The 18,161-nt window shown below is 45.4% G+C and overlaps 1 protein-coding gene across 2 annotated transcripts in view; it reads right to left on the bottom strand.

Annotated features, from left to right (window-relative positions):
- NAALADL2 (N-acetylated alpha-linked acidic dipeptidase like 2) overlaps positions 1 to 18,161 on the bottom strand; it is a 1,056,665-nt gene that overhangs the window by 416,074 nt on the left and 622,430 nt on the right. For both annotated transcript variants that reach the window (XM_019532747.1, XM_019532746.1), the window contains one exon: positions 9,500 to 9,650. In XM_019532747.1, coding sequence (XP_019388292.1) covers positions 9,500 to 9,650 — 151 coding nt within the window. The remainder of the gene's footprint in view (positions 1 to 9,499; positions 9,651 to 18,161) is intronic.

Genomic DNA, 18,161 nt, shown 5'->3' with positions numbered 1-18,161 from the left:
TCTGGAACAGTCTGCCAGCGGAGGTGGTTCAAGCACCTACATTGAACACCTTCAAGAGTAAATTGGATGCTTATCTTTCTGGGATCCTATGACCCCAGCTGACTTCCTGCCCTTTGGGCAAGGGGCTGGACTCGATGATCTCCCGAGGTCCCTTCCAGCCCTAATGTCTATGAAACCTATGAAAACACAGTCCCTCCAGACTCCTAAGAGAAGTCCTTCCCTTTCAAGAGGGCTGAGCCCTGTGGATCTTCAGAACAATATGTAGCAGAAAGAGAAAAATAATCCCTACCCCTACCCCCCAAAACCAAAACACTGTCCCCTCCAGGCTCCTAAGCATAGTCCTGCCCTTTCAAGAGGGCTGAGCCCCAGTGGCTCTTCCTGTCCCACTTTCCCCACCTACTTCTAGGAGGGGGCTCCATCTCTTCCTGCTCCCTGTTCCCACAGCAGTACTTCTTCCAATGGAGTTCCTCTGACCTCCTACATGTCCTTCTCAGAGCCTTGGTGCTGCTTACCTCCTCACAGACCAGGGTCTAAAGGAGAGCTTCTCAGCATCTCTGACTCAGGATGCTGGACTCTCCCCTGGGCTGCCCCTCTCCAGGGCCAGAAGTACCCTGCACAGCTCAACCTGCAATTTGGAGCAAGCACTCACTCCACAAGTGAGACATGCCATGTGTGCACTCGTGGCAATCCTCCATTCTCCTGTGGTGAATACAGAAGGATTATCTCTCCTTTCAGAGATCCTTCCTACTTTAACAGCTCTATCCTGACAATTTCCAAGAGCATGGTTGTCCAGCTGGCAACCCAAGGCCACATAGTTGCAGTCCCTGGGCTCCTGCCTGGATGCCACTTGCAATAGCAGCCAGTGTCTCCAAGTTCCTCTTACTTTTTTAAGCTTTCACTGCCTGTCCTGCTCCAAAGGGTGGGGCAGTGCAACATGGCAGGGGGGATGATGGTAAGCCTGGGGTCACATGGTGCAACAGCAGGGAAGGAATGCCTGCTCAGATGCACAGTGCAGCAAGTGGAGGGGAGGGGCATGAGTTCTCAGTGCAGCAGTTGTGGGGGCTCCCACACAGTGTGTGGCCTGAAGGGATCATGGCTTTCTCTGGTGCAGACTGGGTGTGGCCCCCACTGTTGTGGTCTACAGGGCATTGAGCTGCCAGCTGCTTAGAAGTTGGACAGTCTTGTCCTAGAGGGTAGGTGTCCAGAACCTCTTAACAACAACAACAACAAAACAAAACAGAGACCTACTCGAGCAAACTCATCAGCAGAGATGGTAAGAAATTTTCTCCGGTGCACAGGGAGGAAAAAAGCCGGGAGACAGAGCCCAGTACAGGGGAGGTTTAACATCAGCGACCTGGATGAGGGAGTGAAATGTACTCTGTCCAAGTTTGCAGATGACACTAAGCTGTGGGGCGAAGTGGACACGCCGGAGGGCAGGGAGCAGCTGCAAGCAGACCTGGACAGGTTAGATAAGTGGGCAGAAAACACCAGAATGCAGTTCAACAAGGAGAAATGCAAAGTGCTGCATCTAGGGAGGAAAAATGTCCAGCACACCTACAGCCTAGGAAATGACCTGCTGGGTGGCACGGAGGTGGAAAGGCATCTTGGAGTCCTAGTGGACTCCAAGATGAACATGAGTCGGCAGTGTGACGAAACCATCAGAAAAGCCAATGGCACTTTATCGTGCATCAGCAGATGCATGACAAATAGGTCCAAGGAGGTGATACTTCCCCTCTATCGGGCGCTGGTCAGACCGCAGCTGGAGTACTGCGTGCAATTCTGGGCGCCGCACTTCAAGAAGGATGCGGATAACCTGGAGAGGGTCCAGAGAAGGGCCACTCGTATGGTTAAGGGCCTGCAGGCCAAGCCCTACGAGGAGAGACTAGAGAAACTGGACCTTTTCAGCCTCCGCAAGAGAAGGTTGAGAGGAGACCTGGTGGCTGCCTATAAGTTCATCAGGGGGGCACAGAAGGGAATTGGTGAGTATTTATTCACCAAGGCCCCCCCGGGGGTTACAAGAAATAATGGCCACAAGCTAGAAGAGAGCAGATTTAGATTGGATATTAGGAGGAACTTCTTCACGGTTCGAGTGGCCAAGGTCTGGAACGGGCTCCCAAGGGAGGTGGTGCTGGGGCACCTGGGGGTCTTCAAGCGAAGGTTGGATGTCTATCTGGCTGGGGTAATGTAGGCCCAGCACTCTTTCCTGCTTATGCAGGGGGTCGGACTCGATGATCTATTGAGGTCCCTTCCGACCCTAGTATCTATGAATCTATGAATCTATGACTCCCAAAGCATCCCCCAGGGGGCTCCCTGGGGACTGAGATGGTCATCCCCACCTTCAGAGCTGCCCTAGTATATGAGAGGCAAACCCCCGGGAAAGCCAAGTAATGGAACCTGAAAGGACTCAGCTCTACTGAGGACTGCACATGTGGATTCGATTTCAATTTCTCTATTTGTGAGTACCAGGGCTGTGCAAAACTTCAGTCCCTAATTCAGTTCAGTGAAGATTCAGTCTGATTCAGTGGCCAAATCTCCAAATCCGAATAAACTCAGAGAACCCTTTAATCAGCTTGGAGAGATTTGATGATTTGGACATAGACACAGCTTTAAATATTTTTTCTACATACCTCTAGGTAGCAGGGCTCATGAGTGCTGTGATGCTGGGGCAGATAGAACATCCTACTGAAGCATGGAGGGCTCCCCAGCATGCTCAGCAGCAGACGTGGAAGTGCAGCAGAAGCACTTCTGGGTCTGCAGGGAGCATGCTGCCCTCCCCCAAGTTCTCCCCCCCCATCAGGGAGAACATGGAGAGGGCAGCGTGCTCCCCTGGGGGCACTCAGTGACTTGTGCCTCCTGGGTCAGGGGCACCCAGGAGTCCCCCTGCGGCCGACTGCTGAGCCGGGAAGTGCACGGGGGTGGGGGGGCAGCATGCTCCCCGGCAGACCCAGAAGTCAAATGGAAGTGCTGTGCCTGCTACCTCAAGGTATGTAGAAAAAACTTTTAAAGTTGCGTCTACGTCCAAATTGCTGATTCTTGGAATTAGCATCGAATCTTCAGTTTCAGATTTACCTGAATCGAATCAGGGACGCTGATCTGAATCAACTAATCAAATCACTGTCCCCAGTTCAGGTCGAATCCTAATCCAAATCGAATAGGGATTTTTCTCATTATGTTTAAGCATTTTAGGGGAACAATGGGGCCAAGATTTCACCCACTCCTTGCCTTCTTATTGCCACATTTGGGCAAATACTGAGCACATAGCACCTGCTTACTCTTGTGTGCTCATACTTACAGGAAGATGACTGCCAAATCTATTACATACCTGTACAGCTGAATAATTCACAAGTCACAGTCTTCTCAAACACATACACGCACAACACGTCTACTGCACATTAGTGTAGCTGATTTCTGTCCCACACCTTGGTTTTATAGCTCACATGACTGGCTGTTTACAGTGATCTGAAGCACAGGCCACTTCCAAACAGCCATATTAATCTATAATATTTTCCTTAGTGTCAAAACTTATGTGTAAAATTCTTTAAAAAGAGTATTACACCAGAAACTCCTTTTGACAGAGAAGGATTTTATTGAATTGAGCTGTTACACTTCAGCCTTGTATAACTGATAGTGCTTTCTATCACACTTCTTGAAGAATTCTTCATGATATAATTTCTATTCCTCTGCTGCATAGATAGGAACCCTATTACTGAGAGTCTTATCTTAGGACAGTGCTCGCACTGCTCATACCAATGACACTGCTATTTACATACCAAGACTGACAAATAGGATCCAACCATATCTTAGTTTACTGAGTCATTTTTGTGTCTGAAGACAGATTTAGTTTGAAATAACTCTGGAGTTCAGCAACAGCGAAGCCAAACTGGTCTCTGCCATAAGCGGCACCAAGTGCAGCACTCAATCCATTAAAAAACCAAAGGGAAACAAGTGATTTTCTGTGAGCCCCTTCCCTTTTCTGTCCCTCTTAGCTAACAACGAGATTTGAACTCGCTACACCGCTTACATCTGTTGCGTCTTCCCCTCCCTGACTTCTTAAATGCCCCTCCCCCACTACTTCCATGTCCCAAACACTGGATCATTTCAAGAACGACAGCAACGAATAAAGATTTCTGAAAAGAAGACTGTCTTTGGAAATCAAAACCAAGCAGAGATGAGGGAGAGAGTCTGCTGATTTCTGCTGATGTATGCCTTCTAAAAATTCACATTTGTGTGCATGCAACAGTAAGGATCTAGCATCAAACTACATAACTTGGCCCCTCGCTTAAGGTTATCAAATTTTCTTATACCACTGGGCTTCTTTTCTAGAACTAGAGGTTAGAGTTTATGCAATCCATAGGAACATTTCCTGTACCTAGCAACAAACCAACATACAAGGTTTAGACCCTTAATGGGCATCCTATTGCTGGTATATCACTTTTAATTAACTTTACTTTTCATGTAGGGTAAATAAAACATTATAGAGTCATCTAGATTGACAAACAACAACCCATTTTTCAAATGGCTCCATGAAATGAGCAAGAATAAAGCTTGAAGAGTGTTACATTTACTTCTGTAGTTCCCAGGGCAGTTCTGAGAACACTAGGTCAGGTATTGTGAGACACTGAGAAAATGTGCAATTTCTTTCCCACTGAGCTGTCAAGGCATTTCATGCTGTGAATAGCTAACACCCTTCTCTGACAACTAGGCAAATATTTCTATTTTCTGCCATTCTAGTCATGAAGTATCTCAGCATTGCCTCAGTTGATTTAGTGCCAATTCAAGTCAGACTTTAGATATCTGTGCTAGTAACTGGACCAAATATTCTTGATGAAGCCTTGTCACAAGCTCATAGTGTGATTCTTAATACTTTTCTGTATAGTTAGATGGTAAAGGAGGTTATAAAGTTGAGAAGACAGCAGACAGGCAGAACACATGTTCACTGAACTGCTAGAATAGAGATTTTAAAACAGAACAGATAGTCTGATATGCCACTGGTACAAATTATTTCCAAAAACATCACTGCGGCATATAAACATTTCATCTTAATTAACATTTTACCTACTTTGCACACTTCAAATATATTTTTGACCTCCTATCACTTAGAGAAGTTGAAATGTATTATCTGAATAACCAAGTCTGTTTTGACAGGACTGAAATTAGGCAATATTTAGCACTTGCAAGTGTTCTAGGCAAAGACTGAATAACGGATTGCTGCTCTACAAACTTTTGATGTATACTTTTATGATTATATTGTTTTTAACTATACACTGATAGACAGGCTTACTAACCTAGTGTGGGAGCTTTAAACTAGGTTCACTGGGGAGATGAAGACCAAAACCCAGTGGTAAGTGGGGAAGTGGGTGAACTGGAACAATAGAGGAGGTCTCATTCTTCCTGAGAAAGGAGAGCAATCAGTTAATTACCACAAATGTTTGTCGAGAAATGGACAGAGCCCGGGAAGCAAGCAGGAAGAACTGGAAGTCCTCACACAGTCAAAGAACTATGATGTGGCAGAGACTTGGTGGGGTAGCTCGCACAACAGGAGCACTGTCAGGGATGGATGTAAATTGTTTTGGAAGGACAGGCCAGGGAGAAGTAAAGGAGGAATTGTTCTTTATGTAAAAGATCTGTATAACTGCTCAGAGGTACAGTAGAAATCAGCCTCTTGAAAGTCTCTAGGTTAGGGTCAGAAGGGAGAGCAACAAGGTTGATGTTGTAGTGCATGTCTGCTATAGACCACCAGACCAGGAAGATGAGGTAGACGAAGTTTTCTTCAAACAGCTAACAGAAGTTTCAAGATCACTGGCCCAGGTTCTCATGGGGGATTTCAATCACCCTGAAGTCTACTGGGAGGGCAATACAGCAGTGCACAAGCAATCCAGGACATTTGTGGAGAGTACTGGGGACACCTTCCTAGTACAAACGTTGAACAGGCCAACTAGGGGCTATGTTGCTCACAAACAGGGAAGAAAAGTTGGGGAATGTACTAGTAGACGGCAACTTGAGCAGCAGTGACCATGAGATGATTGAGTTCAGGATCCCAAGGAAAGGAAGGAGGGAGAGCAGCAAAATCCTGGACTTCCAAAAAAATCAGATTTTGACTTGCTCAGGGAACTGATAGGCAGGATCCCCTCAGAGGCCAGTCTGAGGTGAAGAAGGTATCCAGGAGAGCTGGTTGTATTTTAAAGAAACTTTACTAAGGGCACAGGAATGAACCACCCTAAAGCACAGTGTAACAGGGCCACCATGTCCCTGTTATTAGAAGGGCTGAGAGAATGAGGGACATGGGACCAGGAAAGGTAGTAAGGAGTAACAGCCCAGGTGGACTGGGCTCCAGGCTAATAAGGCCAGGCAGGTAATGAAGCAATTAGCTGTACATGATCATTGGGTGCAGAAGATCTGGTCACATGACCAGAAGGAGTCTGGGTTTGGGGATATAAGCCTAGTCTCTCACCATGCAAGGGACAACCCCTGCCTGCAGCAGGGAGAGCAGCTCTTGGGAGGGAGGGAGGGGCTCCTGGAAACAGACAGACAGGCACCCAAGCCACCAAGGGGAGCTGGGGAAGGAGGTTCTTATGGAAACAGGGTCTATGGGGAACATTTACTCAGAGAAGGGAGACTATTTGTGTTATGAAACAGCTGGGCTGCGCGTTTCTTTTGTTTGTACCAGAGGACCAGGTTGTGACTACAGGGGTGCATGAATGGCATTCCCCTTTTACTTGTGCCAAGAGCTAGCCTTGTGCTAAAGGGCTGGAGGCTGGTGCTGAGACTCTAATCCCAGTAGGGCTGCTCCCAAGGCAGAGCCAATACTCAGGAGCTGAGGTCTTAAACAACAGAACAAGGCTGAGGATACAGCCAGAGAAAAAGGGGGCAATGGCTACAATAGCTGAGACTCCAACAAGTCCTACAGGATGCTCCCTTAAAAGGGGGAGCACTCAAAGCCCACAAACAAGGCAACCAGTGAAGTTATTCCCAGTTGCAGGTACCGCCTCCCTCAACCAAAATAAACAGAACAGCATCAGAGCATGGTAGTCAAGAGATTAGAGGTGAGGTGGGGCCAGCAGGTACAGGATAGTCTGGTGATGGAGTAGCAGCCTCCCCTGTTCTCCCCCAGCCAAGGGTACTACATACAGGAACACTAGCAAGTATGGCGGAAGACCTGCTTGGTTTAGCAGGGAACTCTTCAGTGAGCTAAAACACAAAAAGGAAGCATACAAGAAGTGGAAACATGGACAAATGACTAGGGAGGGGTATAAGAGTATTGCTTGGGCATGCAGGGATGAAATCAGGAAGGCCAAAGAACAGTTGGAGTTGCAGCTAGCAAGAGATACGAAGGGTAACAAAAAGGGTTTCTACAAGTATGTCAGCAACAAGAACAAGACCAGAGAAAGCGTGGGCCCCTTACTGAATGGAGGAGGCAACCTAGTGAGAGATGATGCAGAAAAGGCTGAAGTACTCAATACCATTCTTTTACCCCAGGCTTCACAGGCAAAGTCAGCTCCCAGACTACTGCACCAGGCAGCGCAGTTTGGGAAGGAAGTGAGCAGCTGACAGTGGTAAAATAACAATTTAGAGACTATTTAGAGAAGTTGGAAGTGTATAAATCCATGGTCCTGGATAGGTTGTACCTGAGCATGCTGAGGGAGTTGGCTGATGTGATTGTAGAGCTGCTGGCCATTATGTTTGAAAACGTGTGGTGACTGGGAGAGGTCCCAGATGATTGGAAAACGGAAAATATAGTGCACATCTTTAAGAAAAGGAAGAAGGAGTATCCGGGGAATTACAGACAAATCAGCCTCACCTCAGTCCCTGGAAAAATCATGGAGCAGGTCCTCAAGGAATCCATTCCTAAACAGCTGGAGGAGAATGTGGTGATTAGGAACTGTCAGCATGGATTCACTGAGGGCTAATTATGCCTGACCAACCTGATTGCCTTCTATGATGAGGTGACTGGCTCATTGGGATGCTGGCAGAGCAGTGGATGTGGATATAACATACCTTGACTTTAGAAAGGCTTTTGATAGGGTCTCGCATAACATCCTTGTAAAGAAGCTAAAAAAGAACAGGTTGGACAAACGGACTGTAAGGTAGGTAGCAAACTGGCTAGATTGTCAGACTCAAAGGGTAGTAATCAATGGCTTGATGTCTAGTTGGCAGCAAGTATCAAGTGGAGTGCCCCAGGGGCCAGTGGAGTGGTCCTGGGGCCAGTTTTGTTCAATATCTTCACCAGTGACCTGGAAGATAGGACAGGGCGCTCCCTCAGCAAATCTGCAGATGACACCAAGCTGGGGGGAGTAGTAGATATGCTGGAGGGTAGGGTAGGACTCAGAAAGACCAAGGCAAATTGAATGACTGCTCCTAAAGAAATCTCATGATAAGGACAAGTGCAAAGTCCTATACTTAGGATGAAACAATGCCATGCACCGGTACAGCCTAGGGACTGACTGGCTAAGCAGCAGCTCTGCAGAAAAAGACCTGGGGGTTATAGTGGATAATAAGCTGAATATTCTGTGCCCTTGTTGCCAAGAAGGCTAATGACATACTGGGCTGCATTAGCATGAGTGTGTTGAGGGAAGTGAATATTCCCTTCTATTCAGCACTGGTGAGGCCACACCTGGAGTACTGTGTTCAGTTTTGGGTCCCCCACTACAAAAAGGATATGAACAGATTGGAGAGTTCAGTGGAGGGCAACAAAAACGGTTAGGGGGCTGGGACACTTGACTTGTTAGGAGAGGCTGAGGGAACTGGGCAGATTTTGTCTGGAGAAGAGAAGACCGAGGGGAGGTTTACAAAGCAGCCTTCAACTACCTGAAGGGTAATTACACAGAGGATGGAGCTATACTGTTCTCAGTGGTGGCAGATGACAGAACAAGGAGTGATGCTCTTAAGTTGCAGCAGGGGAAGTTTAAGTTAGATTTAGGAAAAACTCTCTCACTCAAACAGCTACCCATTGAGGATGTGGAATCTCCATCCTTAGAGGTTTTAAAGACCTGGCCGGACAAAGCCTCTGCTGGGATGATCTAGATGGGGATGGTCCTGCTTAGAGTAGGGGGTTGGACTAGATGGCCTCCTGAGGTCCCCTTCCAGCCCTAATTTTCTATGAGTCTATGATAGGGCAAAGGATTCTACCAGCCACAACATGAGGGCAGAGGTCCCAAACATAGACACACCTAGCACGGAGCAGCCATTTCATGTGATTGTGCTATGAAGACCATTGTACCAAAGTGGCTTTCTCCTTGCAGTTATTGAGTTTCTGTGCGATTACTGAGGCTGGGTAATGGTAGAGTGTGTGAAGAGAGAAACAAAAGCCAACATAAGGAAGTGTCTAGGCTACCTACCTCCTGTCAAGCGGCTATTATATCACCACAGTACCATCAGCATAATTTTGCAGCACCACTCTAGGTTGTGAGAGGATTTCTTCCTGGGATTGAGAATTTTCTTGTTGCAACTTCTGCATTTACTATTAGCATTGCATTAGTAACACATGAAGAACAGGACTTACCGATACTGGGATAGCCAGGCGTTGACGGGTCTCCGCCATTATTCAGGGAAACCATAAATGCTTTATCGCTAAGATTTTGAGTCTTTGGTAAATCACAAGGATCAATGTAGAGAAGAACGCCACCAAAGCCTGCCTCTTCTAACAGAGAGAGCTGAGGAAACAGAATAGCAGAGGTGACTATTAATAAAAAAACCTTTGACAGAACTCAAATATTATTTGTTGGTATTGCAGTAGTGCCAAAGACTAAGTCATAAGCCAGGATCTTTTTGTGTTAGACAATATACACATTCAAACCAAAATCGTTCCTCACTTTGGGCCTCCCCACGCACATATGAGATTTATGAGCCTTTTGTTAAATACTCTATTTCTTCTGTGACAATGGATACTGTAGCATATCACACAGGTTTTGTACAGGATTTCTGTCTGTAATTACTCTTTGCTTAAGAGAAAAAGCACAAGACTCTACAAATGTTCAGAAAACAACAAATATCCTAAATACAATTACATGCACTCTATCTTATCCAGTCTTCGGAGTCTATCTGTGTTTCAATAAGGCAGGGCTCTCTTGTGCCTCAGCCAGGCCCTCTATTATCTTCCTTCAGCTTGAACTATAAAATGTCTGAAGACCCAAAATGGAGACGTCACCTGCCCTTTTAGAACCTTCCAGGTTCCTCCGTCCTGAGACTTTCTGAACTTCCATAAAGCTGACCACAGACACCTACCCTCTGGGAAAGCAGTTCTCCTGAAAGGAAACTACCCAATCATCTAGGGCAGTGTCAAAATCATCAACCATGGTCACATGAAGGTTGCTGGGCCAGTCTGCAAGTCAAATCAGGCCATGCTGGAGCCAGCACACTGGGTTGGTTCAGCAGGGTGCTGGTCAGTGTGCTCCCCATACCAGCCCTCTGTGCCCCAGGCAGCACACAGCAGCCCCTCACCAGGGATTGTGCTGCAGGTAGCATGCAGGCTGGACCCAATGCTATGGGAACTGCATGCAGCCCCCGGGGGGCCAGCACACAATGTGTGATGGTCTGGGATGGCCTGATCTGGACCAACCCTGAAGCCATCAGGCAGGGCTGGTCTAGCACAGGCACAGCACACAACATGCATCCCAAGCTTGCCCCCTGGGCAGCATACAGTACCAGATCCAATCCATGTACCAGACCAGCTCTGCACATCACATGTGCCCTGAAGAGTCAGCCCAAGACCCAAAGGCTGGATCATACAGGTCCAGAAGCTGGATCCAGCCTGGGCCGTATTTCTTACCCAAGATGCTGCAGCAAGATCCTTTTCAGGGTTTTGTACAATACTAGCACAGTTAGGTGTGCAAACACCTACGCGTTTTAAAAGATAAATCCTGAGATTTCAAACAGGAATCCATGGTGTCAAAGCCATTCTGGCTAGAAATTTGATGTCACCAAATGAAACGGATCAGCTGTGCCAGGATGCGTCCCAGCAGACCTGGTCCACATCACTGGGCAAAAGGCACATTGCCCTTTGTCCCATATGTTGGTCTTGCAGGACATCAAGTAACGTATTCTCCCCAGGCCTGTTTGCACCAGGAATTCCCACATGGGACTGGATTCCTCAAGTCTTTGGAATGACTACCCAGCTTTCCCTTCTTACAGAGATATGCCTTGGGAAATCTTAGGGCACATCTCTATAAGCAGGGACCCTCACTTTCCCTGCCTACAGAGATGTGCCCTGAGATTCCCTAGCCTGTCTCTGTAAGAGAGGAAAGCTGGCCAGGTATGCCCCTGGACCGAGGGGTCGAATCACACACTGGGATTCCTGAGTTGTGCTGGGCTGGGCCTCCTTCAAGTCCTCGGGGCACCCGCCTGAGGCAACTGGGGAGTGCGTACAGCTCCTAGCTGCCCACACTCTCCCACCACAAAGCAAATAGAAATCCACCACTAAACAGAGGCACAAATTAACATGGGCTTTGTCATGGTCATAAATCTTGGGCTTTTGTGGTGCAACAAGGAGTACGGACCTCTATCTGCTCGGTCTTGATGCCACCATAAACATTTTTATAGTGGCACAAAGGCAACATCTGTTTCCACCCTCTGACCTGTTGTATGCTTTCTGAGTTCTTTGTGGCAGAAAAAAAAAATGCTCTATTCTTTTTCTGTAGTCGAAAAATGAGTGAAAGCTAAGAGCTGACATTTTCCGGCAGATACCTTTTGTCTAATGAAGGGTGTGCCTTGGGTCCAAAAATGCTTAAATCCACTAAACTAGGCTGACTATATTTCAGTGCGACTGTACTGAAGCTTACAACTCTGATTTTTAGCCCCGTACAAGTAGCCCTTGGAGTTCTAGTCTAAGATGGAGGGAAAAGGAGAACAGAAACACAAAACACCCCTTCATTCATAACGGTGTGTGAAGTTTGACCCAGATGCAAATAAATTCTATTTGATACCAGGAGATTTTTATACACTGTAGACAAATTACCAAACTTGTCACAAGCCGTCCTGTGGATGCTAGGTAAATGCTTAAGCATCTGGACAACTAGGCTTTCATGTTTATTTGCCGTATTATTAGATAATTAAAACAAACAGATACAATTAATTCATTTTCCAAATTAGGTCACACTGTTTTATAATGTGTGTGTGTGTGTGTGTGTGTGTGTGTGTTTACATGCATGCACATGTGCATTCTTTTTTTAAGAAGAGTTTTTGATAGTCCCCTGAAAATCAGGAGAAAGTCCCACTTTTGAGGAAGTTGCTGATATTACTTTATTTTAGTTTCCTCAAAACATTGCAGCATATTGAAATATATTGAACATCTCAATCTTTAATAGCAAAAATTTTCTTTTCCCGCATGCCAACTTAGGAACAATGATAGAAACAGTTTCTGCCCTGGTAAATCATGGCTCAAGAAAACTCATGTTAATTAACTCCAGAGCTTCAGACAAGATTCAGATTCTAGATTCCTTTGATATCATCAAACCAGTCATCTGGTACTAACATTGCTGGAAGGGGCTTCCTCAAAAATCCACGACATTATCAGATAACCCAGCATAATCCCACGTTTTGATACATTCGGGAATAGTTGGCCGAGGAATGATCCTGCTTCATGTTTACATTGATAGGCACCTCAATTGCTGGCAATTTCACCTAGCAGGCATATGAGTTAGTGGAGGGAAGGAGTCTCCTCTTTCACTGGTGTCAGAAGTAGAACAGAGCTACAACCTTCTTTTCTCTATATGTAATTTCTTTAAACTGGGTCTCTGATATTCCTCCAAGTAGGATGAGGTTGACTGTGTCGTTTTTTGTCAGGTCAAAGCACAGATGTCAAAGACGGGAAACTGCATTGGATAAAATCAGAGGAGCCAAGCTAGAGAAAATATTCTGACAATTTTGCGTCAGAATTTGCCAATTTGTCAAAATGTTCTATGAAAATGGATTGACTTTGATGCCATTCCTCTGAAAATGAGGCAGGTATCAAACCTACCCACACCCTGGACAGCTTACTTCCCCCGCTCCTTGCCAGAATACACTTGCAGCTGCTAAGACTCCTGTTTTTCAGGCCCTTGCGGTGGGGCAAGATGCTAGAAAGATTCCCTCGATCAGGAACCCCGTGGCTTCCAGGGTCAGCTTCTTAGGGCAGCCCACTGCAACTCTGAACGTGGGACTCTGGGACTTTATTTTTGCAGTGAATTTTGAAATGGAGGTGGGGCTGGAACTGAATCAGAACAAGTTCAGTCTGGAAACATCAAAATCCCCGGTTAAATGGAATTAACTTTCTCGGCAAAGTGCTGCAGCTCACGCTATGCTACAGTGGTCAACATATAGTATACCGTAAACTGGAGGCCACTCTGGTTTTGGAGAGTCATGTGACCATTTTAATCTGCAATACTTTCAGAATGCCTATTACAAACTGCAACTAAGTGGATGAGATGTTTGGACTGCAACATTGTTTCAGGCATTTTTACTGAAGCCTGATAGTAGTGACTTTTGTCTTAGTTCATCAGTCCTTTTCCCTCTGTTTGAGCTTTCACTTCTTTTTGGGCACAGTCTTTTCTTTTGTCAACTGTTGCCCTGGTCCTAAAGCCAGCAATCTGCTCCCTGGACCCAATTCAGGTAACCTCTGGAGAGGTATAACTCTAGAGTAAATTTGTAAAGCATCATGACCAATTCCACATTTTATGCAAATGAATGACCCAAGAAGACAACGTAACTATGTGCTTGCATTAACACAACTCATTCACACAAGTACAGATTTGCAGAATCAGGTTTTAAAAGAATAGCTTAAAAAAGTATGGGCAAGACTTAAAAAAACCCCATGAGTGATTCATAATAAAAAAGTGGCACATCAAGCAATGACTACTGTGTCCTGCTCCAGATTTTCCTTTCAAACTCGGCTATGCATCCAGAACTTGATAAGATAATGAATGTGAGGAAGACTCAAGTAAGGATGAAACTGCATTAGAAACCAAGTGGTCTGACAATGGAGAGTTTAATATCTCAATTGTCTTTTCTTTGCCTATTCTCTTTGCCCGTTACCAAAAAAAACCAGAAGCGTGTTCAACACTTATTTTGAGTCCACTTAAAAATCTTTGCACTTTGATTCTTTTTACACTGTTAGATTCTTCTGGTTCATTAAGAGAAGCTGCATATGTCTCAGTCGCACACTGCAGCAACCACTGCTGCCATGGTTACAATCTCTGCTCAGAAAAGAGGGCGTTGTACATACAAATTTATCAAATGGATTTAAAGTTTTGTTGATAACAACTGCCTTTTGACTGTCAGTCAGTGACATCATGACCATGTCAGCAGTCCCCAGTATGTGTTCATCCTGGCCATTTTCCATCTTATAGAAATTCAATTATCCTAATGGCAACAAGACACCTCAGGCCAATCACTTAAGGAAGGCAATACATTTTTTTTTGTTGGTTAAAGACACTGGACCAAATTTCTGTTAAGTCAAATGGTGTATCTCCATCAACAAAAGTGGAATTACCCTGCTTTTTCAGTGATATAACCAAATGCAGAGCCTACTGACTGAACCTGTGGCTGTGTGCCCCTTGTTATCACCTAAAACTTATAATAATAGCTTTAGAAGAAAATGGGTACATCAAAACCGCTGTAAAAAATTACACACAATTGGTTCTCTAGCATCTCACTGTTAACCATTTTGCTGCCAATTGCTACTGCATCCTCTTTACTGCTGTGTACCACACCAGTTTTCCACACAAGTCTCAGCATACTTTTGAGCAGCCACTCAGCAAGAAGTATCAGGACCTCAAAACGCAGTCTGGGCTCAGTTCCATGCGAAGTGAAATTCCCACTGACTTCAGTGAAAGCTGCACCATTCAGTTGGGCAGAATTAGCCTTACAAATTCTAATCTCACGTAAGACACTCCTTTTTTAAAGACAAATAGACTAAGACAGTGGTGTCAAACATATGGCCCACAGACCTTGCCCTGACCCTGGCTGCGATGCCAATCCCCTGGGTGAGAGCCATGGCACAGGAAGAAGCCGAGCACCACGGCTTGTTCCCATGATGGCAGCCAAGTGCCTGTGATGCCACGCTTCTTTCTGTGCTGGTGCTGGAGGCCCACAGTGCTGCCGCTCTCACCTAGACACCTGCCTGCCACCCAGTTGGCATCTCTCACCCACTTGGCTACCACACACCCAACCCAAAGCAAAAACACTGGAATCACAGCAGCACTGCAGGAGGAAGCCCAACACTGAAGGTTGTTCCCATGGAGGTAGCCAAGCTCCCAGGATGTTGGGCTTCTCACTGGGTCCCTAGCTGGTCAGAGCAGGCACATGTGGTACCTACCCACCCTGGAGCAACCCCATGTGCCACTGCATGCAGCACCATTCTGAATCAGCTGGAGTGGGTGCTGTGTACACTGGCTCCAGCATGTGAGGATGGAGGGGTCCATGGGCCTGATCTGGCCCATAGGACTGGCCCTGCATCCTTCAGCCAGCCCATGGATTGATCTCCTGGCTACCTGACCCAGTTCATCTTCACCTGCTCACCCATCCTGACCCTGACTAGTGCCTTTGCCCGCAAGTGGCCCTATACCTGGCCACCCATGTCCCAGTGTGACAGTTGTCAAAACAGCTTAAGATATTGAGTGCATGTTCTTTTTGTTGTATTACAAACGTCACTCAAGAAATGAGCTAAATAATACAATCAGCCCAGTTGCTTCAGTTCACTTTCAGGCTAAGTACAGACATTCAAAAAGCTTGAGGCTGAATCAAGGCAATCTTCACAAGTTAATCTAAGATGCATAGATCAAACTGATAAGCAAGTGAATGGACATTCCCTTTTAATTCCAGAAATGCAGTCACATGTCTGCAGTAGCCCAGACCCAAAGCTGGGAGGCGGCAGAGCACACCTCCCTGCTTGGCTAAAGCAGACAGCTTGGACCAAGGCTAGCCTACCCACCCTGCAAAGGAGTCAGGAGTGTTGCAGGGGAGGTTTAAAACATCCTGGGATGCTGGGAGATTGTAAGTTAACTTGAATCTGGAGGGGATCTGGGACAGAAGTTCAATAAACCAATTTAACCTAAATCAGTCTGATACTACATATACCCAGCTTTATCTTAAACAGCTTTGGCCATTTTGAAAGCAGTTTATATACACTGAACTTCTGTTGTGTTACAGAGTTGAACCGGTTTCCAGTCACTTATATTGGTTTATGTTTAATTTCCGTCCCTAGCTTCAAATCACACCGTGCATTAACATTCCCTTTATAAATTATTCATCAAAGGGTAATACATGATTAACTGATGCCATAAACATGTTATACTCCTGACACAGGTAATCATGACTGCATCAGTAAAAATGTTAACAGACAGTGTGACACGCTATCACAATCAATTAAACATTTATTAACAGAACAGTAAATCGGTACTGATTCTTTACCACTATTTACAAATGGTGAATTAATATAAAATGTGACCAGACCCTTTCCAGTTGACTGCACAACTGACTTAGGGTACAAACAAACATTTGTACGTAGGACCCATCTCAGACTTTAGTGGTTTAGTTTAAGCTGCCTAAACCTGAGTCAAGATCATCCCATGCAAGTGTTCTGTACTTGCCAGGAGGAGGTGTGGGCAGCCAGAGACAAGCAAGTTACAGGGGAATGCTGGCAGATCTGAGGCCTGGTGGGTCCACAAGGGTGTCAGTGGTCCAGTGAGGGCTACCTGGTCTGCGGATGTGCTAACTGGCAAGCTGAAAATAGCCTGGTCAAGGTTTAGGGTGGTAAAAACAGCACAGCCCTGGGGCTGTGGGGAGTGGTTGGGCTTTCCCAGCCCCAGGGCTGTCCTGTAGACTCGTGCAAACATTCTTTAGGTCAGGTCTGTTAAGAACTAAACTTTAAACAAAGCACGCCATTTTTAGGGTGACCCAAGCCCTATGAACACTTTCACACAGCCATTTAAATTGCCCTGCGCTTGGTTACGCTAAGGGCGATCTAGTTGTAATGCATGTATGCACCTTTAATGATCACATCTCTGTGTCCCTGTGAAAACCCTTTACACATTAATGGAGAGCTGTATGGACAAGCAGCAATAGGATCAGGGCTGTGCTTTTTCTCTCTACCTTTCTCATGTTTTCCTATTTTCTTTGCCCTCTATCTTGTTTCTTGACCCACTAACTTGTTTCTCTCATTGCTATTCTAACCTCCAACCCCTGTTTTCTATGTTTTACAGGATAAGATATCAGAAGCAAATCTAATAGTTAAGTATTTCATACTACCACTGTAACATTTTTTTCATCTGATATCTTATGCATGGTACAACAAGAAAGATGTACATTGGTTTATAGTCTAGCATAGCAGATTTCTGGAATCATAGGAGATGCCATTCTTCTACAAAACAGCTAGCACAAACATTACACCTTGACATGCTATTTTAATTTAAAAACCAACGAGTGTTAACTTTCAAATGAATTTCACAGTCTATATGGACTGAGAAATGCTTTTCATTGTGTGATAATTCAAATGGCTGTGCTAGGAAAAATTAGACCTTCTTTGGGCTTTTTTTAACTATTCCAGTGCTAGCAGGTACAGGTGTTACACTAGAAAGTATCTTACCAAATGCATTCTTTAGCAGCCCAAAGAAGCCTGTAACACCTGTTAACACACTAACAACAGGAAGACAGTGTGGCCACGTGAGAAAAATCACTCCCCCTGGTTATGCCTTCGGGTTGTGCTACTGATTAACAAGTTGTGCTAATTTGAACTAACAAACCATCCAACCCAGACTAAAAGTGCCACCATAGTGGTGGTAGTGTTTAGGCTTGTAAAGGCATTTGCATACATGGATAGGGTTTGAAATAACAGTAACACTTAAGTTATAACCTCAGTTAACTGAGCAATGAAGATGAGGCGAAAGACTGAGTCCAGTATAGTCCCTTTTATATCATGAAGTAACAATGTGGCTGTCTAACAGTGGACGGCACATGTGAAACATGAGGGAGTAGAAAAACAGCAATTAAGGTAAATACGTTATTTTATTTGCAGAATATTTTCTCTTCCTCAATCCCAGAACACATCAGAGACTCAATGCTAAATGCTGAAGTGATATATATGGTAATGTAATCTGGATAGCTCACTCCCTTGAATGCAGCTAATCTCTCCACCCAACTCATGCCGAATGCATCAGATTGTTAGGGAGTTTAAACTAGTACAATTCAAACAC

The sequence above is a fragment of the Crocodylus porosus genome, unplaced genomic scaffold (genome assembly GCF_001723895.1).
Source record: "Crocodylus porosus isolate Cpor-Errol unplaced genomic scaffold, CroPor_comp1, whole genome shotgun sequence".
Taxonomy (NCBI): domain Eukaryota; kingdom Metazoa; phylum Chordata; order Crocodylia; family Crocodylidae; genus Crocodylus; species Crocodylus porosus.
The sequence above is the reverse complement of the archived record's forward strand: the minus strand, read 5'-3'. Positions and strand labels throughout refer to the sequence as shown.